The following is a 23,003-nucleotide window of genomic DNA, read 5'->3' on the forward strand; positions in this document are numbered from 1 at the left end:
GTTGTCTTCCACATGAACTGACTCTCCTTGTCTGTCAACCCCAGTATACGCTATAGTCATTCCAGGTGTGGATGCTTGCTAGATATTCTGTAAGACTATGGGAAGGGGGTCCTAGTGGGAGAATTAGGAAGTTCTTGCCCTCACTAGCAGTTGATCTGAATGTGCAAGTAATTATTCCTGTTCTGAGTTATTGTCATGCTAATGCAACAAAAAACATTGCCTCTGACAGCAGTAGTGCACGTGGGCTTCTGGTTCATAGCCTGGTATCTTCATGTGAAAATGGCTTAGGGAACATTGTTTGGACCTGCCTGTTTCACTCTTACCAGTGATAAGATAAAAATGCAATTTTTAAGTTAAAACTGGTTGAGACAGAAAAATCGGTTCAAGTTTTGTGAGTGTGCCCTGGGAAAAGGAGGGTTACTGGACAGGAGTTTTTTGGATTTAAATTGATGTCCCATTGGGTATATATACTCTCAAGGTATTCCGTTGGGTAATGCTGTCTGCATTCAGTGGCTGTCTTGGAAAAAGAAAGTGGATGTTCATGATGGGTTGTAAAACATGGTAGAGAAGCATGCCAATGCACTTTTCATCAAGGCTCTGAGAATATTCTGCAACCAAGGGTATTCTCTTTGATGGTTCTGCAGCGTGTGAGTTCCTGATCTGAAGGCATTGCCATCTAGAGGGATTAAGAAGCAGTTACTTGACCTCTTTGATCCCTCTGTGACATGCTCTGCATGAAGAACTATTACAGTTACATGCCTTCTTTGAAAGCATGGAATTTAATAGTTTTTTGAAGAAAATAATAAATTATATCTAATGAGCATACTTCATACCTTAGGCTCCAAAGTAACAATATCCTGTACATCTCATAATATTACAGGAGACCTCAGGTCTCTGAAATAGCTTGGTTTTCTGTTCTATGTTAAAATGCTCTTTTAAGGAATACAAAATGTTTGTTCTAAACTTTCAAGTATGTAAAATAGAACTTACTTCTTGTTTATCAGGAGCAAACAGGCCAGTGGAACAACTGTTCGGTGTGATGAACGGTGTATGGAGTGAGAAGGAAAATTAAATGAGGGGAGACAAGCATTAGGGTTATTCTTCTGCCCAAAGGAAATGGCAGTGAAACTTGCCATAAGTTAATTTGAAACACTGAGACCTACTGAGAATCCTCCAATTTAAGAAACAGATTTGGTAGTTTGAGAATAAGAAGCTGGCAGCTGGGAATTGAGCATGGTCTTTTTAATAAAGTTCAATTTTTGTCTTTTATTTGACTATTTCATGACCTTTAAAAAAATAATCAGAAATATTCCTGGCTTTTGATTTTTGAAATATGGTGAGTGTAATCACAGGGCTCTTGCCTATTGCGTTTTTTTTCTTGTATGTGTGATGAAAGAACTGTACTAACTTGAACAACAGGGGAGTAATTATACTTCCCTCTATTTGCAAAGCCCTTAATACTGTACTGGGTGCTGCTACAGTGTGGACTTAGTGACAATTTGGCCTTAGTAACCCAGTGAGGAAATGATTGTGTAGTTCACAGAACTGTTTTATTGAGATTATCTTGAACAGGCCCCTCAGTTCAAAGGTTAGTTTGGTATTTTTGTCTATTTGCTGCATTTATTCTGTCACTGTTTAATACTCTTCAGTAGCTTAATGGCTAACTTTGTACAAGAAGTGCTATAAGATTCTCTTTAGGAAAAATGTATTTCACAGATTGTAATTGCTTACTGCCTCTGTTCTACATGCACACGCACACACTTGAGACTAAAAGAAACCTCCTGAACCTGAAGCATCCCTAGTTCTGCCAGATTTCATATAATGGTTTGGATAAAGTGCTGTGGCTTACATCCACTTTTAATTTTTCTCCATTGTTGGCTTCTGGGTTGCTGCTTTAAATCTGAAAAGCAATTCTGTAATTACTTTGTGCAGAAGCATTCATGAAAACAATATGAATAAACTTATTATCACACTGGTAATTTTTTTATGCCAGGTCTCTTTCTGTTTTGTGTAACTTCAGAATTATTCATCTTTCCAGTTGTTCTATAAGTATCTTTTGCAGTTTTGGGTTGGTTTCTCAATCTGTAAAGCCAACCACGCTGCTTACATACTGCTCACTGCTTTGTTACAGTGTGAAGTGTCATACTAAACAAATAACAAGCCTTAGCTGTGGTTTCTGGGATCTTGCAGAAGCAGAGCAGCCTATTTTGACCAAAAAAAAAAACAAACAACCCAACAAAAAACCAAGAGCTTTTATTCAAAGATTTCTTTAAAGGGCAAAATCTTCATTCTTGTAAATTAAGCAGAATTGGGGGTTTTTAATTTTTTTATTTCCTGACAAATCAATTGTTCTAATTTTTAAAGAAAAATACTGTTTATCCATGTTACTGGTAGTACCCAATAACAGGAAAACTCTGAACATGAGTTGATTCGGAAATGGTAAGTATTTTTTCTTCCAAATTTTTTTTCTTTCCTTGCAGTTAAGCATAAATCCAAATACAATGAGGAAGAGGGGAAAATGACAACAAAGGGTGTCTTGCTTGTTTCTGTCAACCTCCTTTACTTCAGTGGATCTCTGAGGTTGAAATAGAATCACCAGCACACTTTTGCTTTCTGTGAATTAGATTACCTGCTGTGGAAATGCATACAATGAATGATCTGTGGAAGAGGTGTTTAGGCTTTTGCTCGCTTTATAAAACTGCAAATGTAGGTATGTGTGTAAAAAATAGTCTACAAGCCTCTGTTTTCCATTTCTGCCCTTCTTTCCCCCTTCTAATGGTCTCATACTTTTTAATTGAACTAATATAAGGGAAGGCTGAGGGCAGTTACTGCTACCTCTAGGAGGGGCTGTTCCATGCACCTTTCCTCCAAATTTTGACTGCCCTGTGCATCTGATAGCCATGGAGATGGTGGGAAGCTTGGCTTTTCTGTCATGAACTCCACCCTCCAACTGATTTTTTGCTGTGTAACTTTGCATTTTAGGTTACTGCCCACTTTGCTGATGTCTAGTGTCATCTCTGTCCATAACATATGCAAAAAGCAGTTGTAACAAACTGTAAGTTTTAAAAGTCACTGTATTCAAACAAGGGGGGAAAAGGCAATTCTAGGCTAATCTCATCTTAGTTTACATCCCACCACTATTTTATTTTCTGATTTTGCAATGTAACAAAGATCTTCCTTCACTGTTTCTTCCAGCTTAGCTTGCCCCCAGGCAAACGTTTTGCCTCACTTAATGCTGTGCCACTGTTCAAGTGCTGTGTAAAGATGCTCCAAGTTGGGGATTGAAATCCAGATCCCTCTGAGTGTGAAGGAAATTAGGCTCAGTCTGAATCCAAGCTGGGGCAGTAGATAGTACAATGGACAGGCAAACAAAGCCAAACAGAGTGTAAACTAAACACTTTTCCCTGTGGTCCATGTCTAAATATTGAGATTTATAGTTCCTATGGAATCTCCTCTGGTTTAAACTTTTAATTATGAAAGACTTGCGGTCAGAAGACATGGAGTGCTCTCACACATGAATGAGAGAAAAGTTCTTTTTCCACGATTTTGCAATTAGAAGACATTGCCACAGCATTGCAATTAGTGAATGCCTTGATGCAGGCACTGTAAGAAAAAAGATTTGCTATTGACCATCCCTTTCTGACAGCTCTGCAGTGAATGCTGGTGCCAGGTTCTGCACAGGTAAGTTACAGAAGAAGAGGTTTTCTTTTGAACAAAAAGAATAAGGAGAAATACACAGTGGGGCAGCAATCTCCAGACTTCTGTTATCTCAGGAAATGACCTGTGTAGGATGTATGACCTGAAACTAAAAAGGTGATTGCATGAGTGCAACAAGGGGAAAGTGCCAGGTTATGAGCACCAGTGGTTTTGGGAGGGAGAGGGGAGGAAGGGCGGGAGGCTTCTTCTAAGTCTAAGGATATTGCTTGATGCATGCTTGCTATGTAGAATGTTACTGCTGTGAGTATGAACTGTATTCTTTCTGTCTGTCTTCTCTCTCTTCCGGACTTGGCCGGGCCATGTACAAATCCCAATCATTCAACAGTACTGGAGAGTAGATAGTATTTACCTCAATAATGGTAGTTTCTTTTCGATTCTTTTTAACCCTCAATTCAGATGACGGTTCGAAGCCAACACCTACCATGGAAACCCAGCCGATTTTTGATGGAGAAGGTAAGAACATCCCTCAAAATAATAATAACAAAAAAAGCTACTTCCCTCTCCCTTTTCCCAAGGATTTATGGCTCAAATGCTTTCTTTATCCTGCAAAGCAGAAAAGCCAATGAATCTCATAAGTTATCCAAATTTCATGTGCCCTTGGGACCTCAGGCATTTTCCCTAATCCTTTTACATTCTCCCCTCTTCCCTGGAATCCAACAATAACACCAGTTGATGAGATTCCTGAGGTAACCTTGGAGGAAAAGGTGTCACAGCAAAAATAAAAAAGTGTTCATCAAGTCAGACACGGTAACTTCCCTAGGCTGTCCATATTCCCTTGTTCTCTCTACCCTCATGATACCAGTGCTGGGAGTTTCATAACCTCTGCAGTGCATTACAGCTTCACAAAAGGGGGGGGGGGCAGTGCTAAACCACAGCTTGTGAATACTGAGTTGGAAGAAAATTGCTGGGAGGTTTCTTTATTTAACAATTACTTTTATTGACGCACATACTATTTAAGCAAATGAAGTCAGTATCTTGGGCCCACTTAATTCACAGCCCACCAAGGCAGTTTCCTTCTCAAATGGGCTAATCTTGTGATTGTATTACTTTGGAAAGGGAATATTGGACGTTAGTCCATGGAAAGCCTTGAAACGAGGATAAAAAGGCTGTCATCACAGAGGGCTCAAGGCTTTTGTACATACAAAAATAAATACCAGTGGGGATAGTGGTCCTTGAGTAGTGAATGGGCTGTTTATGCCTTGCATATTACTTAGAAGTAGTGCAAGTTTTCTACATCTTTAAATCCACAACCATTATGGTCAAGTTATGGGCTGAAGCCTGAACCACCCTGTCACCCACTTGAATCTGTGGACGAGAAGGCAGTGAAGGAAAACCTATGACTTTTCATAACTGACTGTTGTATTTGAAACTTTTTTTAAACTGGATCAAAGTCAGAAATGGGGACTACTGAGCAAGAGTAGGTGGTGCTGCTGCCTACTCTTGCTTTCTTGTAAAAACAGGTGATGGGGCGTGGGGGTTTGTTGCTAAAATAAGCTTATATAATGGGAAGATGTTGTAGTCCTGTCACTTCCATTTAGTGATTGTAGGTTTGTAAGAATCTTCTTGTGAGCTTTGAGAAACAAAGCAAAGCCCTCAGAGCAAAAAGCACTTTAAAATAAACAAAGGAGATGGAAGCCATGCTATCTCTTGTTTATATCAAAAGACAGTTCCTCCTGGCAGCAAGCTGATGTTGTATTAAATTGTTGTTTGTAATCACAAACTTCTGGTCTTTAAGTTTTCCCCTGAGAGGGTGCCCATAGATATTCAAAGGAAAGAATGCACCAGTAAAACACAGGAGTGAGCTGATCTGGTTAATACAGCCTGTTCACAAGCTCCCTCTTAGGAGAGACTACATTTTGGTCATTCACATAGAACTGGGCAAAGGTCTTGAGAAATGGTGCAGTGAACAGATCTTTTCTGGTCCTTCTGGTGACAGGCAGAGTCAGAAAAAAAGTCATCTTCTGTGAAAAACATTTTCAATGAAAAAGCTTTGCATTGATTTGTAAGTGAAATCAAGTCTGATAAATGGACTTGGACTGTATGATGAAAGATTGCCTCTCACAAATCTTGTGATATATTATGCAAGACCTTATCTCCTAGACTTCTAGAGAGAATGACTAATGTGATGGCTTCCTGTTGTTTTAGCAGTGTCCCTCATGGCCTGGGAGAAGAGAATATGACAGATGGATTAAACTATGCACCAATGAATAACCTCTGCTAAGTTTATCACTCTCTATTTTTGTCATCCCTGTTAGTTAAATAGGACTAACTAGTTTTCAGCGTTGGTTGTAGCAATAAGCACAACGAAATCCATTCTGGGTCTGAACAAAAGTTTGTGTAATCTACCTTTAAGCATACTGTCCTCAAGAGTGACTTAAAGTGGGTACATCAAGAACAGCATAAGTGTATAGCCTGGGGAAGACTTAAAGGTGGCCTAGTAGCAGCCTTCCAATATCTACAGAGAAGTTTTTTAAGAAGAGGGAGTGGGGATTTTCACAGCAATGCACGATGTGAAGCAACAGTCATAAATTGAAACAAAATGGTTGGACTGGATATAAGGAAAAACTTAGTCACCATGAGGACAAGAAGGCAGTGGAACAGATTGTCCAAAGAGGTGAAACTCTGTCTTCCTTTAGTGCCAGTTAAAGGCATGATCAACCCGGTCTGTTCTTATAGCTGACCCTGTCTGGAGTAGAAGGTTGGACTGGATGCTTCAGGGTGTCATCCTGAAAGCATCCATTCTATCTGAGCAAACATGTCATGGCACTTCAGTAGCATACTCTCCCAGTGTCTTGGGTAGGTCTTCCTGAGGAATGGCTTGTACTTGGTGTCTAACACATCAGATGGCATAAAAAGACAAAACAGTTGTCCATCCACATGTCAGGTGTATAGATGTTCAAAGGAGTTAAAGACAAAATCCCATTTAATTTCAGTGGGTTTGAGACATGCTGGGCTTCTGAAAACCTGTGCATTCAAAGTCAGGCAACCAGGATGGAGTTGGTAGGAACGTGAATGGACGATAAAAATGTAGAATTTCTTTTCATGCTTCATTTTGGGGTGTCTACTTTCAATCCACAAGGGGCTGAATTTTTTCAAAGACATACATACATTCAGCTGCCCCTGAAATACGTGATATTGGATGTCAGCATCTCCAAGGTGAAGGTTCACCTTTCTCATGTTTTCACCTACATTAGAGGGTAATGAAAATTCACATTTCAGATATAATTTCCCCTCCCACTCCCTACCGTCCTCCCTGAGGGCACAACAGGGCAGTGCCAGAGATAATATGTATCAGATAATTTAAACTCTCCTGTCCAAGGCTTGAATCATAAAGCAGCCATCTCTTTAAAAATTATTTCACTTCATTACAATGCAGATCTTGGTGATGTTTATAGTGAATCTCCTCTTAGACAAGATTTTTCTTTGCAGGATTTTATAAATGGTCCTTGCTATAGTTTTGAATTAAAAAGTTTCATTCCCTCCTGCACTTCTAGGCTTTGTTTTCTTTTCATACACCCTCTATTTAGTTTCAATCTGTAAGTTGTTCTTGTTTCCTAAAGAATAAGTTCAAATATCTTCCTTTTTTCTAAACTTTACCTCTTAACTCAGTGGGAATCTACTCTTTCCACAGATCTGTTGCTCAGAGGAGTCTGTGTTGCTTACCTGTATTCCAAAAATTCTTTGCCCTCTTTGACTTTGGTTGTCCCTCCTTCTTCCACTGTAGGTATAACCAGTCCGTATAGTGCAGAGTCAGAGCTAAATTTCACCCCAGATTTAGGTTTGATCTAGCATTTTTGGTTTATGGACTTTTTCTGCTCTTGTGCTTTTCCCCTTCCTACCTCTCACCCAGTGTTTAATTTGATACAGTTCTTCCCTCAAAAGGCCCAAAGTATATAGATATATATATTTATAGGAGTGCATCATGACAAAGTGATTATAAAATAGTGTAGTGGAACCTGCAGATAAGGCAGTCTTTGTTTAGCAAGCTTTTACTACTGCTGGAATATCAATGTCCAGCCTATACTTCCATATGAAAAAATGCCCTGAACATTATTTCAGTAATGCCTATAATGAATGTAGCTGAAAACTTTTAGGAAGGAAGAATTCCCTTTCATTTTCCTTCATGCTTTTGTAATGTATAATCAGTTTCTCTTGTAGGCAGCTAGCTTTCCCGTGCCAGATCAGATCCATGTAAATGTTACAAAGGAGCAGGAAAACCCTTGTTAAAACTTCTTAGAGGGACTTAAGACAAACTCCAGAATCTAGTATTTAAGGCATGCTCTTGTGGAAACTGAAAAAGCTTCAGAAGATACCAGTTCTGAAAATGTCTTTCTTTAGGAAGACCTTTCCTTTTGGAGCTTTAGCCCATGGTATTGAGTACTGCTTTGCTCAGTTCTAATCAAATGCTGATTTTTGTGTCATTTCTGCAGTTTAGGGCAGGTTCTGTGTTTTGAAGTAGATTGTAACACTTCAGAGAAGGTGCTCTAAGCAATTTTTTCCCACAAATGTATCTTTGGATATCATGGTTGTAGTGCATCAGATATGCTTTTTTAACCAGAACTTGTTTCTTTAACAGACTTTCTTTCATGTCTTTCCAGAAATATCTTCATTTCTCTGCCTATTACCTCAGATTTTGTTCTTGCTTGTTTTAGGGAACTGACTGTGGTCAGCTCTTCTTGTGCTGTTAAGGTGATATTTAAGGTCTCAATTGACTTTTTAAATCAGTATATACTGAAAACCAATATATACTATAGCACACAATATAACCTTTGAGATCTGTAAGACCTAAGGGGAAAGGCTTTAGACTTGAGAGCTTAAGAGGTGGGGGGTGGAAGGGAGGTACTGTCTGGAATGGGAAGATAATGTGATAACCTTGTAGAAGATTAACAAATCTTGCTTCATAAGAGGTGGAAGACCTCACTAGGGAATAAGCCTATCTCTATGAAGATGATGGTTCAGTTAAGGCATGATCGTAGCAAGCATCTTGTCTTCTTTGAAGAGAGGCTGAGTTTGTGTTGTTCAGCCTTGAGAAGGCTTCAGGGAGACCATAGAGCATCCTTACAGTACCTAAAGGGGGCCTATAGAAAAGGTAAGGAGGGAGTTTTTACAAGGGCAGGTAGTGACCAGACAAGGGGTAATGGCTTTAAACTGAAAGAGTGTAGATTTAGATTAGATATAAAGAAGAAATCCTTTACTGCAAAGGTGGTGAGACACTGGCACAGGTTGCTCAGAGAAGCTGTGGATGCCCCATCCCTGGCAGTTTGAGGCCAGGTTGGATGGGGCTCTGAGCAACCTGGTCTAGTGGAAAGTGTCTCTGCTTATGGCAGGGGGTTGGAGCTAGATGAGCTTTAAGGTCCCTTCCAACCCGAACTGTTCTATGAGTAACAACCATATATATTTATGAGTTGCTGTAGTTTTTTTTAAGGCTGTTATTTTTTCTCTTTCAGAAATCACAGCACCCACCCTTTGGATTAAGCACTTGGTCATCAAAGATTCTAAATTGAACAGCTCCAATATAAGGAATTCAGGTAATGGTCTAATGAAGAAAACAAACTTTTCTTTCAACTAGGCTGTAGTCCCTCACAGTCTTGTCTTGTTTCACTCTTCTTTCATTGTACCTGTCCTGCTGCTTTTCAGTGTTGCAGGGTTTGAAGTGCAGGCTGTAAGAGAATTTCAGATAGTGTCCTTTTTTGTGTCCAGAAGGCCACAGTCGACGTGTAATGAGAGATGTTTGTTTTTCCCCAGACCCTATCTGGGGAACCTCTGATTTCTTCATCTGTTGATTCATCCCAGCCAGCTGTCATCTTTATTCTGTTTGTTGTTCAGCAGTCTTTCATGGATGTACGAACTGATGCATTTGGCTCTGAGTTTTGTGCTGTGGTTTTGGTCTGAGCAGTTGAGAAATTACAGAGAGGGGCTTCTTTTCTAGCAATTTCAAGATTCTTCTGTATGGGTTATATTTTTTGATAGAGAAAAGATTGGATTATTTCAGAACGGCAAGTAGGTTATTTATGGTTGGATCTAAGTAAATGCTGAAATTATTTTTTTGGGTAATAGGGTGGGTAAGGGAAGACCCAAGCATAAAAAAAAAAGAAAAAAAAAACAAAGAAAAAATCATGACCATGTGTGGGAAAAGGGGCAGCAGGAAGATGTGAAGGTAAGATGTAAAACTTGAGGTTGGAGATGAGGGTGAAACTGCATGGAGTCACTGAAATCACTAGAAACTGGGATAATCTGAAGAGGGAAGTTAGGGATTCTTGATGAGGATGGTTTCTATCTGATATGTTTTAACTGAAGTGGGGGAAAGAAAAAAGGTAGATGGAATATCAAAAGAAGAAAATTGCCTTAAGCCATTGGGTTTACTTTTAAGGTTTAAATAGGATCTGCTACTATTGCATATATTTTATGAAATAGTGTATGCCTAGAGCAGCTGTTGGGAATAACTCCAGTCCCCATAACAGATAAATTAGGATAGCTTGAAGTACTTCATCACCTGGTATGTCTGGATTAGCCAGAGAGCATTCATAGTGCTCAGCAGTACCCTTAACCTTCCCAACTGCAGGGTGAAATCAGTGCTAGGCTAGGTGAGAATATTTTGCTGCAGAGTGTAGAATTGCTCTGCACAGAAGCACATCCATCATTCACCAGACCCCAGTTTTAGCAACAGTCTTCTGTTGCCTCACTTCCTGACATTTTTTGTAGCAGGGTGGTCCATGTAGAAACTGCCAGTGGAAATCATCCAGAAGCTTCAGATAGTGTAGGTGTATCAGCATTCTTCTTTAAGGATGTATTTCATGGTAGAGCAAATGCAGCTTATGTTTTTTGAGCTGCTGGGACAATAGTGCAATTGAAGGTGACAGTTTAATATTAAAATCCTATGTAATGAGGCTTACCTATCTTGAAGACCATTCTTTCTGATGCAGCAAACCTGGTAGCTGTGATGGAAGGAAGTGTTCCTAGATCTGGGTTCTAAGAAGCTGGAAAGGGACTTGGGAGCAGGAGGGTCTTTTACTTGTGAGCCTACCTCCTACCCTTTCTTGGCTTGTAGTACCAAAGCAGGCTGGCTTTCACATTGTAAAGTCAGTTGGTTATTTCAGGTGTTTAGTCATGAAGCTGCCTGATGTAAGCCAGGTGTTTTGTTTATTGAAGAGTTCCTTTTCTGAGTTTACTTTTGCCCACTTTTTTTTTTTCCAATTGGTTCTGATGTAATTTCTGTTATTCCATCAAGATGGTTATTGGCGCATGCTACAATTCGAAAAGAAATGATCTTCTGGAAGATTCAGGAGTTCCATAAGAGGTGGTTTCTACAGTAATCTTAAAGGAGATGTGTGGCCTTACTGACTGCTCTGACAGACACTCATTTGCTGTATGATCTCATTAAGAGACTGGGTTGCGAATTGTATACCCCAGTTTCCACATCAGGCCCTACAAATAAACAGCCATCTCTGTTTCTTACACCAAGTTACTGATACCAAGAAATGCTGTCTAGGGCTATGGTTTATCTGATATTAGGTGTGGACTGCTTTAGTCTGTTTCTTTCAACCAGTGAAGACTAGTACCGTTGTTTGGGATCTCTCATTCCATTTATCCCTTGCCAGTATACATAGGGCAGGTGAGATTGAACAACAAAGAGTTGGGAGGATGAGTATAATTTAGAATCAGGTTCTTCAAATGTCTTCAAGTCTGTCTTGGCTGAAGATGATGAAAAGCGCTGTCATTAAGTGGGCATGCAAAATTAGGGGATGTTTTTAATTGCTTTTGGCTGTTGTCAGCTTGAAATATTCAATGCTCAGCACATTTCTGATTTTTTGTTTATTTTTCAAGGGTTAAAGTAAGTTTTACAAGCACAAGATTGGATATTTGAGTTTGGTATTCGCTCAGCTACATTATCACTCTGAGCTTGCACTTACTGTCTTGAGGCAGTACAGCCTGGTATCCTCTTGCAACAATTTAGTTGGGATGACTGTAATTAGAGAAAATACCTAGTGGATCATCTAATCTGCTGCCTTAGGGCTAGTGAATGTGCTGTATGAAGAGCAGCATTTTCTAGTGTAGCATAAATGCCTTAGGCAATAAAGATTTCACCTCTTCCCACAGAAAGCTGCTGTGCTGTTTGAACTTAATCCCAGGATTTTTCTTTTTGCAATATCCAGCCTAACTCTTATTTCTGTTCTTTTTCATTAGTCTTGAGTTCTTGAAAGCCTGCCCTATTCCTTGGAGTTTGTGTAATGTAACACTTAACCCTGATTTCTCTCCTCCTTGCAGTGGTTAAATAGCCCTGTCTTTTGCAGTGAAGTCCAGCAGAATCTGCTGTCAGAGGGTATGTCCTGCTCTCTAATCAGCAGAGACACTGTATGTCTTGGAAGGCTAGCATCATCGGTATATCAATCATGAGGAGAATTTAAGAATTGCTATATGAATATAAATAGGCTCTGTAATTTGCTGTCATTGTCTCTAGTCAATGTTAGTCAGGTAGCTGACCATTTCAGAGCTGGTGATACTCCACGTTGCATATGCAGCCTGTATCTCAAGGAGCTGCATTTGAAATCTGAGTGTTCTACATTCTGTGTAGTATTAACAAACAGAACAGGTTCTCCTTAAACAGTCCTCACTTTTGGAGTGTGTATGTTTTGCTTGGCATGTGTAAATGCTAATTAAGCCTGGGGATCAGGAAAAGCAGAATGACTGTAGCCTGGTGATTACAGCATTTGACTGAGAATCTGTATTTCTCCAGGCATTCTGCCAGTGAATTTTTCTATGCTAAGTAAAGCAGCATTGCTGGGAGGGATTGCTAGTGCTGTTCACCAGCACACCTTAAAAAATGAAGTGACAACTAGATCCCTTTCTCAGTAGGGTGAGATGCAGGTTCAAATCTTCTCAGTCAGAGGCAGGAACCAAAATATGAACATGCTCTAACATCTGGGCTGTTGAGCAGCTGAGAAGTGATTGTTTTTCTACACTTACAAACTAAGTCATCTGCCTTTAGCCCCAAAGTCAGTTTTTCTTTTTTGGGGCAAGTGAAAGGTCTAGATCAACACAGTATTTTTTGACAGGAGCATTTTTGTTGTTTGTTTTGAATTGATTTTCACCTTCCCCAAACATGCACACCCATGTGTGCAGCCACGTGGATACCCAAAACTAAGCCTGTTACTTAGCACCGCCCTCTGTAATGTGTGAATTATTTTTAACACTGCCAGAGCAGGAGGTGATACAGATGGGACCTTCACAATGGCCATTCTCTAATCAGCATTGCTGGGAAGTGTCTTCTTATTCTGCTTTTACTCTTTCAGCTTCCAGTTTCCTACCTCATCTCCCCAGCCTGCAACAGCCTGAATGATTACTTTTTTATGGCTCTTAATCTAGGGAAATACCTGATAAAGTATCCCACTTCCAATAAAATAAAATCTAATGATTGCCTGTTTGGGAGCATCCCCTCTCCTCTGAGGAATCTGTGGTTGTTCCTCATTTCCAGAGTTGAGTTATCTCCAAATCCATTTGTGCTACTTTAGTGATTTGTTTTAGTTAGCAAGAGATTCCAGCCTGTATTCAGCTTACCCTGACAACCTTTGAGAAAACCACAGAGTGATGTAATGAGCTCATGCATGGAAAAGTAAACAGCTCTAGACAAACCAGCAGTAGCAGCCTCAAGTAGGCATTCTACAGTCACTAGGGTTTTGAACGTGACGTTATTTGAAAGGGAAAATGAGTAATACGTTAACATTAGCAGCTGAAGACAGGTTTGTGTGTGCTTAATTAAAAAAAAAAAATAAAAATCCCATAGCTGTTTATTTCAAGATCTTGCTTGTTGAATGGGGTCCAACTCCATGTGGCCTATTCTGTTCAGCTCTGGTACCCAAGCATCATGCATGCATCTCATGATAGCTTTCCAGTGGTAGAGCTTTCTGCTGTCAGGAGCTCTTAGTGGACAGAGTATAACTTGTGGAGAGCTTTGAGAACAAGAATGGTGGTAAATTCATATTTCTTTTTGTTAATTTAATTTGTTTGGTGGCCAAACTTTAGGGATTGTCAAAGGGAGAAAGAGCTTGAAAGCTCCATGTCTGTACTTTCGCAAGAAGCAGAAGCATACGCTGCCGTCCACCCCAAAAGATGCTTGGTGCTGTTTGTCTCCGGAGATCTGCACAGTGAGGTGGGATGTGATTAGATCAAGAGTACTACCAGGACCTGGCTTCTCTGTTTTGTCTGTGTTCTTTCCATAAGTTTTATGGCAAGAAAACCCTCAGTTCCTCCTGAGTCAGATAGTCAGGTGAGACCAACCAACATATAACAGGGCAGGGGCAGCCGATTTGCCCTTAAAAAGGAATATGGCAATTTTGGTGTGATACTTTTGCTACTTTTCTACCAAAAATATCCAAGGTTAGACAAAAGTTTGATTTGTTATTTAGACTTTTTAGTAGTGAGGACTAACCCACAAGGAGCTTGAATACCTGTATTGTTCTCCAGAGTGGGGAGACAGTGTGCCCATTTGTGTTAAATGTGTAGTTATCTGGAGTCAGAGCAAATTTAATTGTGCCTTGGAAACATGGGGGCAGTTTCTCACCTGTCTTTATACCATCTTCTCAGCCTTAGCTGTCTTGTCCTGCTGTTTGCATACAGCATTCCCCAGCTCGTTTAAAGACATATGAGACCATAGGCTTCTGCTTCTCCTGCTGCTTTTCTCCTGCTTTCTGTCTAAAGTAATTGTGTTAGTTCCAAACTGACTGGCTGTCCCTCCATGCCAGTTGTGTTAAGGTTAATGTCCAAATGTCTACTGTAGGCTTTTCCCCAAAATCTGTGGCTAATTAGTATTAGGACACCAAGTGGAAGAGATGGGTGGAAGCAAAAGTTGATCTTGCTTGAGCAGAAAAGCAAGTTGAGAAGGGGAGGCAGCCAGGCACAACTGTGCTTTGTGACATCTGAATAAGGTTTTACATTAGTATTGTAATTGTAGAATTTTGGTGCCTGGGAATGATATCCTAATGCTACTGCAGTCCTCCTTGGTGAACATTCTGGTGCTTCGGTATCCTCTGGGCATAAGACCTGGGAGTAGTGGCTTTTGAACTTCCCCATAGCTGAAGATGGAAAAAAGATGCATCAGTGATGATGTCAAGATCAAGAGTTTGTGGGAGGGCACCAATGAGTCAGAAAACTTTTCCCTTTTCTACTTTTCTACTATCTTACATTAATGTGTCCTTCTTGGCTTTTGTCCTGCATCTTGAGTCAGTGCATCCTAACATAGTGCTCCTGTGACCTCTCAAAACTGTTGGGCTAAAATCTGTTGCTTTGCTGTGCCATCTGCCATAATTGTTTATCTTGAGACCCTTGTATTAGTTCTCCCACTCATTCTTTTTGTGAGAGTTTGTTTGGTTTTGAATTAATTTTAATTTAGGTTCTAGCTTGATCTCAAATGAAGCAATCTCAAGAGAAGCCCCTGTTGAGTATGGTATGAAAACTTACTAATTCCATTACATTTTCACAGCAAATCTCTATGCTTTTCTCTGCTGAATTCCTGCTTCCTTGCAAGCCAAAACGTGATGCTTCTTCCTTACTTTTATCTATCTATCCCTCCTTTCCCTCTGGCTCCATCTCTGCTTCAGTCACCCCTTCCTGTCTTGCCTGCTGCCTGGGAGGCCTCTCTCTGTTCCTCTTTCCTTGAAGTTCTTAGAAGGTATGATATATGGGCTGACCAAGTGTGATTCTCCCACAGTCTCAGTGTAACAGGTGTGGCAAAGAAGGGAGAGCAAAAGCAGGGAGAATGGAAGGATCTAGGACCAGGACCCTTCCTAGACAGCCAGCAAACAAAGTCATAAATAACATGCCACTGGGGACCAGTTAATCTGCTCTATGAAAAGGTGCAAAGTATACAAGCGGGAAAAATAACATTGTATAATAATCGGCATGCAACCATAGGTGTTAAGTGTATGCAGCTAGGCAAATAAATGAAGCTCCCCCTGAGTGCTGTGTGATTTATCATTCCCAAAGAATTCCATCACTCCCCCCTCCTTATCCCCCAAAGAAAGAAAACAAATTACTCTAGACATGGAGCCATAACTGCTGCTCTACAGCTGCCAGTTAAAGCAAGTGGACAGGGAGCAGTAGGAGAGGGGCAAAGATAGAAGCAGCTGGGGTAGAAGGGGAGGGAAAACAACACTGCATTTAAAACCACCACCGATTTGGAAGGGAATGGAAAGGAAATAAACTCCAGCACCAGACAGTACCTGGACATACAGGTACAAATGACAGTGGAGAGTTCAGCTTTGAGTTTGTTTGCTTTTCAGCAGAAGCTGGTTCATATTGGAGGGGTTACACTGATTTGCTGAAGTTAGTCCTTAGCTGCAAAGTGCTCCTTGCTGTAATAGCTGCGTTCAGCACAGGCTTGTATGTGGATCTGCACTTCAGACATCTATTTGAACATATGTTGATGCCTGCAGCTGGACTACATGTATTGACTCACCTTCCTGCCTCTCTTGAAGTGTTCCTGTCAACCGCACAAGCAAGATTATAACATTTCTAAAGTGACACAAATATATCCTGGGCTGCATCAAAAGGAGTGTGACCAGCAGGTCAAAGGAGGTGATCCTGCCCCTTTATTCTGCTCTCGTGAGCCCTCACCTGGAGTATTGTGTGCAGTTCTGGTGTCCTCAACATAAAAAGGACATGGATCTGTTGGAACAAGTCCAGAGGAGGGCCACGAGAATGATCAGGGGACTGGAGCACCTCACATATGAAGATCGGCTGAGAAAGTTGGGGCTGTTCAGCCTGGAGAAGAGAAGGCTGCATGGAGACCTCATAGCAGCCTTCCAGTATCTGAAGGGGGCCTATAGGGATGCTGGGATGGACTCTTCATTAGGGACTGCAGTGGTAGGACAAGGGGTAATGGGTTAAAACTTAAACAGGGGAAGTTTAGATTGGATATGAGGAGAAAATTCTTTCCTGTTAGGGTGGTGAGGCACTGGAATAGGTTGCCCAAGGAAGCTGTGAATGTTCCATCCCTGCTGGTGTTTAAGGCCAGGTTGGACGAGGCCTTGGGTGATATGGTTTAGTGTGAGGTGTTCCTGCCCATGTCAGGGGGTTTGGAACTTGGTGATCTTAAGGTCCTTTCCAACCCTAACTATTCTATGATTTTATGATCTGCACTCCTAGATTCCCTCTGGGAAAAGTTCAGACCTAGGCTTCCTCCTGAAACCAAAAGCCCTTTGAGGGAGCAGAGCTGCATTCCAGGACATCTGAAAATCCCTCCCCATCCCATGAAGGCTTCCTTCTAGTACCAGGCTTACAATGAAGAGCTTCTCTGCTTTTGTGAGTTTTAGAGATGGAGTGCATAGATGATAAGGAGGGAAATGTGTGAGATGCTGCAGGAATATCAGTAGGGCTTTTGGAGTAGCAGCATGGGACATTTGAGGAAAATGTCACAGAATCATTTAGCTTGGAAAAGACCCTTAAGATCATTGAGTACAACCATTAATCTAACACTGCCAAGTCCACCACTAAACCATGTCCCTAAGCACCGTATCTATATATCTTTTAAATACCTTTAGGGATGGTGACTCTACCACTTCCCGGGGCAGACTGTTCCAATGCTTGGCAAATCTTTTGGTGAAGAAATTCTTCCTAATATCCAGTCTAAACCTCCTCTGGTGCAACTTGAGGCCATTTCCCCTCATCCTATTACTTGTTATCTGGGAGAAGAGACCAACACCTGCCTTGCTACAGCCTCCTTTCAGGTAGCAGTAGAGAGCACTGAGGTCTCATCTGAGCCTCCTTTTCTCCAGGCTAAATAACCCAAGGACATTCCTCTCATCCTACCACTTGTTACTTTGGAAAAGAGACCAGCACCTGCCTCGTTATAACCTGATGTCAACAGGCCCTTGATCTGTGTTGTAAGAGTCCTGTGTAAATTTGGGGGGAGCATGGGTAAAAGCTGCTATCCTCATTTTCCATTTCTCTTCATAGTCACTGCACAGACCACCAAAATAAGAAAGTTGTCAAGGCGAAACAGCGAGTTGGGTGTCTTAACTTCATGCTTTTCAGGCTGTTGAAAATGTGTGTAAGCAGGTAGAAAGATGTCTTGGTAGAAGGTCCCAAGGGTTGTCTCTGAAGAGCCAGGAAAGAAGGCTGGGCAGAGAGCCCACCTTCAGAGCCAGGCAAAGAGATGGAAGTATGTTTAAAATGCAAGGCAGCATTCAGACACTTGAGGGAGGAACACCTGAGGGAGGAAGATGTGTTAAGCTGGCTGCCCTCACTCTGGGTGAATGGTGTGTCTTTGGTTTCACTAGTTACATTAATGCAGGGAGGTCTGTGATCCTGCTGGTCTCATCAATCTCCCCTCTCAGCTTAAGCTCATTGAACAGGCTCTGATAACACAAAGCTGCAGCTCATGGAGCTGGCCCCCCCAGAATGCACAGGGTCCCACAGCTGGAAGGACTGTTGCCTGTGTAAGCCTGCAATTCAGAAGAATCCTACTGGGAAGAACATTAATCTCAGCTAGTATCACTCTGTTGTCCTTCCCTTGCATGGAAAAGGGCTAACCTCTGTCTCATAACACTGATGAAGTGGGAGCCGTTTCTCTGTCTCATGGCTGATGTCTGAATCCCATATGTTACATAACTGAACTTCCAAAGACAAAGAATATTTTGCCCTGAGACAGCTGGCTCAAGCTAGATGTCCAAGAGTGAATGCTAGAACTCCTGTTGGAGGCAATTCCCTCTGCCTCCTCATAAAGTGCTAAATACTACAGGAAAAAGATGATCTGTCAGTACACGGAAAGACTCGTCCCACTATAAACCTGTCTCTCTTCCCCCCTTTTGCTCAGCAGCAGTAGCATAAGAAAAGAATGTTACTGTACTTAGGAAGACCAGTCTGAAATACTTTTTACCTGCCTGTCACAGTTTTCAAAAGCTTTCTATTTAGTGCCCTGTAATTATGCACTTACAATACTGTAAAAATAGTGTGCCCATATACTCCAGCCGTCAGAGGTAGGCGAGTTCTCCAACAATTGCTCTGCTGGTTTTTCCAAGCACTATTAAAAGCAGGTGTGGAAGTGAAAAGTTTCCCAATAATGTTAAGGCTCCAGTGGAAATACCTATGGCTTCTCATTTGATTGAATAGCATTCCTCAGTGTGGAAAGCATGCAGTGGGAAGGGAGTATAGGGAAAAATGAATGAATGCATTCAAAAACAGGTGGCTTATCTCAAGCTAACAGTGCTTAGGAACAATGTGAAATGGAAAAGAGGAGTTAGGGAAGAAAAACTGCAGAATCTGGGTATATTTCTCTCAAAATCACAAGGGTGGTGTCTAAGAAACTATCCTGGTGTAAAGAAATAAAGAGGTCTGCATTTTGGTGCCAAACTGTCTCTGCTCAGGCTGAGGAGACTGTTGTTATGAAGGTACTGCACAGCTACAGCTGTCTTGCAGACTGTGGAAGCCAGATGCGTTAGGAAGATCAGACCCTAAATTTTGGATAGTTAAACTAGATCATATCTCTTCAAGATTTTAGGCTGAGTTTGCAAAGAAGTTGTCTCAGTCATCTGCTGATTTACTGGAGCTTCTCAGTCTTATGTGAGGAGGGTGGAAAAGACCTGAAGAGGTCACGTAGTTAGTTTTTACCTCCCTGTTTTAACTCAGGGTCATGTCCAGTTATGTGTGCAACCTGTTCCTAATGCAGCGACAGGGATCTCACTGCCTCTTCCAATGAGTGAAGAGTTAATCACTGGGGGATTTTCTTATATCAAACCTGAATCTCTTTTCTGCAAGTAAGCTGACTGATACTTGAACTACCCATGGGGAGGAAAAGAAATGATCTATGACCATCTTTTTTTATGTAACAGCTTTTACATCTCAGAAGACTGAATGTCATCCCTAGACTAAACAAATGGAATTCTTTCAGCCTTTTCCCATAGATCATGTTTCTTAGACCTCTGCCTGTTCCCTTTGCTCTCTCCTGCACTCTTGCCAAATGGTCCACCTCTCCCTCAAAGTGCAGTGCCCAGAGCTGGACGCAGGCCTGATTTAAAGGCTCACCAGTCCTTAGTGCCTCTTTCTTATGTGAGGCCCTTGTCACTACATCCCACAGCGAGTTTTACCTGGTTTGACTTTTGTTGTTGTTGTTTGCAAAATCATGAAGTTGCAGACTGGTTTGTGGTCCACCTAAGCTCCTTACCATTTTTCTTCCAAGTGTTGTTGTCTTGCCAGTACTTTCCATTCTATGCACTGGATTTCTCTTTGCTGGTTGTTGTGGTTTCTACTTGTAAGTTGTGATCACACTGTTTTAAAACCATAAAACAAGATGACTTTTAATTCTTTCTTAAATTCCGGCCTGTAAATTGGATGTTATGTGCCACTAGTCAAATTGGTCATTTAATTTGATACAAGTCTTTCAATACTAAAGAACTGTTTTACAGAGAACTTTTGAGACCTCTTCTCTTGAAGTATGTTTTTCTTAACCTACAGTGCTGGGCAACTATCTCATAGTAATTGTATGTAGCTTACATTTTATTCCTGTGAGAATGACAAAACTTAAAATATATTCTAATGAACTAGAATTTAATGGGAGCTCTGTCTAATTCATTGTATGTGAACATGTAAATATTTGCCTTTTTTTTTTTTCCCAGGATGATATTCTGAAGCTATAAAAGAAGTATTGTTCTCTGCCATCCTTCAGCTAGTCTGGCTACAGTTCTGAGGGCTAGGGCTGTGTGACTGACTGCTTGAAGATAGGGTGGTAGAAAGAGCCCAAGGCCTGCCTGAAAGCCAGTCAGTTAGAATTTCAGAGACAGGTAGCTTTAAACTCACAAGTTTCATGATGTGCAGGTGTGGAGCTTTATTCCTGTGTGGTTTGGAAACCCTATGGAGCAGAGTCCTTTCCTAGCTGGGCAGCACCCAATGCATGTTCTGCAAAGTGAGCAGAAGTTGTGCATTAGAAAGCCCCTCAGCAAGTTCACTCTAATCCCTGGGACAGTGGATTAGACTTCAGCCTGTCCTCCTTTTTGAGCTAGAGAGTAGATACTGAATAGGCTTCTCATCATGTAACACAGGTGGGTGTGCAGTGCAGCTTTATTGCATAGAGCAGAAGGAAAATGGCAGGGGAAGGATGTGTTCCTGGATAGCTGAAGTTTAATGAGCCACTCAGAGCAATGCATTTTTAAAACCGATAAGCCACTTGTTAAACCTTTGCATTGTACTTGTTCAGCACTGGAACGTGTAGTAACCTCTGCTTCCTTTGTAGCCTATGCCTTGAGAAATGAAGTGAGTGAGTACCAAGGTAAAGCAAGGAATGCTCAACTGGTACAGTGTGGGAGCACCTGCAGTTTGTTTTTCTCTTTACCTTTATATTAGCCAGAATACTCTAGAAGAATCACAGTCCCAGACAGAGCAGGGTGGAGTGGGTAGCAGTACTGATGACTAACAGAGGTGCAGAGAGATTTATGCTATCCCCATGAGCCGTATTTGTTCAGCTGTTGTTGTGCTCCTAGTAAACACAGGAGGAGTTGTTTCTTTTCCTCCACCCACAGCTCTGCTCAAGGGACAGGCAGCTAGTTCCTATTCACTGCTTGCTTTGCTAGTCCTGCCAGCCCTTGTGCATACCCAAGACTTTTCAAATTCCCTTTCCCCTCAGAGGTGGAAGGAATGCAGATTTGGGCTGCTGGCATAACCTGTTTCTCTGTGTAATGAGGCTGAGCTTTCTGCCCATACCTTTTGTAAGCTCCGTTACTGAGATCATAGAATCCTAGAATGGCTTGGACTGCAAGAGACATTAAAGCTCATCTTGTTTCAACCCTCCTTACCACAGGCAGAGACATTTTCCACTAGACCAGGTTGCTCAAAGCCCCATCCAACCTGGCCTTGAACACTGCCAGGGGGATGGGGCAGCCACAGCTTCTCTGGGCAACCTGTTCCACTCTCACAGTAAAAAATTTCTTCCTAACATCTTATCTGAATCTCCCCTCTGTCAGTTTTAAAGCCATTCTCCCTTGTCCTGTCACTACGTGCCCTTGTAAAAAGTCCCTCTCCAGATTTCTTGTAGGCTTCCTTCAGGTACTGGAAGGCTTCTGTAAGGTCTCCCTGGAACCTTCTCTTCTCCAGGCTGAATAATCCCAACTTTCTCAGCCTGTCTTGACAGTAGATGTGCTCCAGCCTTCTGATTATCTTCATGTCTCTCCTCTGTACTTGCTCAAGGAGGTCTACAACCCTCTTATGTTGAGGGCCTCAGAACTGAATACAGCATTTCAGGTGGGGTCTCACGAGAGCAGGTGAGAGAGGAGGATCACCTCCTTTGACCTGCTGGTCACGCTCGTTTTGATGCAGCCCAGGATACAGTTGGCTTTCTGGGCTGCGAGCGCACACTGAAGCCGGTTAATGTTGAGCTTCTTGTCAACCAGCATTCCCAAGTCCTCCTCCTCAGTGCTGCTCTGAATCACATCTGCCCTTGACACCCTGTTCTTCTAAAGTTGGCCTGGATCCTGTTCATGTTAGAGTTCCCTTATGCAATGTAAAAGCACCTTTAAGCTGGTGTAGATGCTGTGATAAAATAACCAGTCCAGGACTCCTCTGCCAGAGCAGCATAAAGACAGGCTAAATAAAAATGAGAAATCAGCCCTGTTTGAATTAAGCTTCCTTGGAAGACAGGCAAGCACTTTATCTCACTGAGAGGAAAACTGAGGAGCAAAGACACTTAGTCCTCACTTTTGGGTTGGCACAGGATGTCAATAGGAACTTGGCACTAGACACCCATATTGCTGGCTTTTGTGCTGTACTAATACCTCATAGAGGGGAAAGCTGGGAGTTTAACAAAAAAAATTTGGGAGAGGCATGTGTTTGATTTTGTTTGCTTTTGGTTTGTTTTTTTTTTTTTTAATGGTATTTTGAAGTCAGGTCCCTGTTGCAGTACTAACAATGGAGATTGGTCAAGAATCCTTCAATGAAAGACCTTTTCCTCCACTTCTGATGAATGCTTTTTCATTAAAACGGATGCTTTTTGTGGGAACTTCATGGGAAAAGTTTTCCTGGTCCAGACAGAATTTATGGTCAAAAGAAATGGAAAGAGAAGGAAAACTGCCCTACTTGGCACAGCCTGTAGTTCTGTCATTAGGCTATTCACATAGGTTCACTGGGGCTGGGCAGAAGCACAGAAGGAGGTTAGACCCTCTCTTTTGCCTGGTTTGGAAAAAAGGCTCCTTTCTCTCAGGGGTGTAGGGACCTCTCCAGGGTGATTGGTTTCGGTGTTATAGTCTCCCTCTTCTTCTCATAACAAAACAATTGAGTGCAGAAGAGCAATCTTAAGAAATAATCTG

At 41.6% G+C, this 23,003-nt stretch overlaps 2 protein-coding genes across 8 annotated transcripts in view; one reads left to right on the top strand and one right to left on the bottom strand.

Annotated features, from left to right (window-relative positions):
* The window catches only part of SMOC1 (SPARC related modular calcium binding 1), a 136,830-nt gene that overhangs the window by 81,880 nt on the left and 31,947 nt on the right, over positions 1-23,003 (top strand). For 6 of the 7 annotated variants that reach the window (XM_061380305.1, XM_061380309.1, XM_061380303.1 and 3 more), the window contains exons 6-7: positions 4,081-4,170; positions 9,165-9,245. In XM_061380305.1, coding sequence (XP_061236289.1) covers positions 4,081-4,170; positions 9,165-9,245 — 171 coding nt within the window. The remainder of the gene's footprint in view (positions 1-4,080; positions 4,171-9,164; positions 9,246-23,003) is intronic. The other variant, XM_061380306.1, reaches the window with a different exon arrangement.
* The window catches only part of LOC133226619 (cytochrome c oxidase assembly protein COX16 homolog, mitochondrial), a 299,200-nt gene that overhangs the window by 34,500 nt on the left and 241,697 nt on the right, over positions 1-23,003 (bottom strand). The gene's annotated exons all lie outside the window — the stretch shown is intronic.

Source organism: Neopsephotus bourkii, unplaced genomic scaffold, assembly GCF_033783945.1.
Source record: "Neopsephotus bourkii isolate Nb327-2 ecotype Australia unplaced genomic scaffold, CSIRO-AGI_Nbou_v1 NB_1792, whole genome shotgun sequence".
NCBI classification, from domain to species: Eukaryota; Metazoa; Chordata; class Aves; order Psittaciformes; family Psittacidae; genus Neopsephotus; species Neopsephotus bourkii.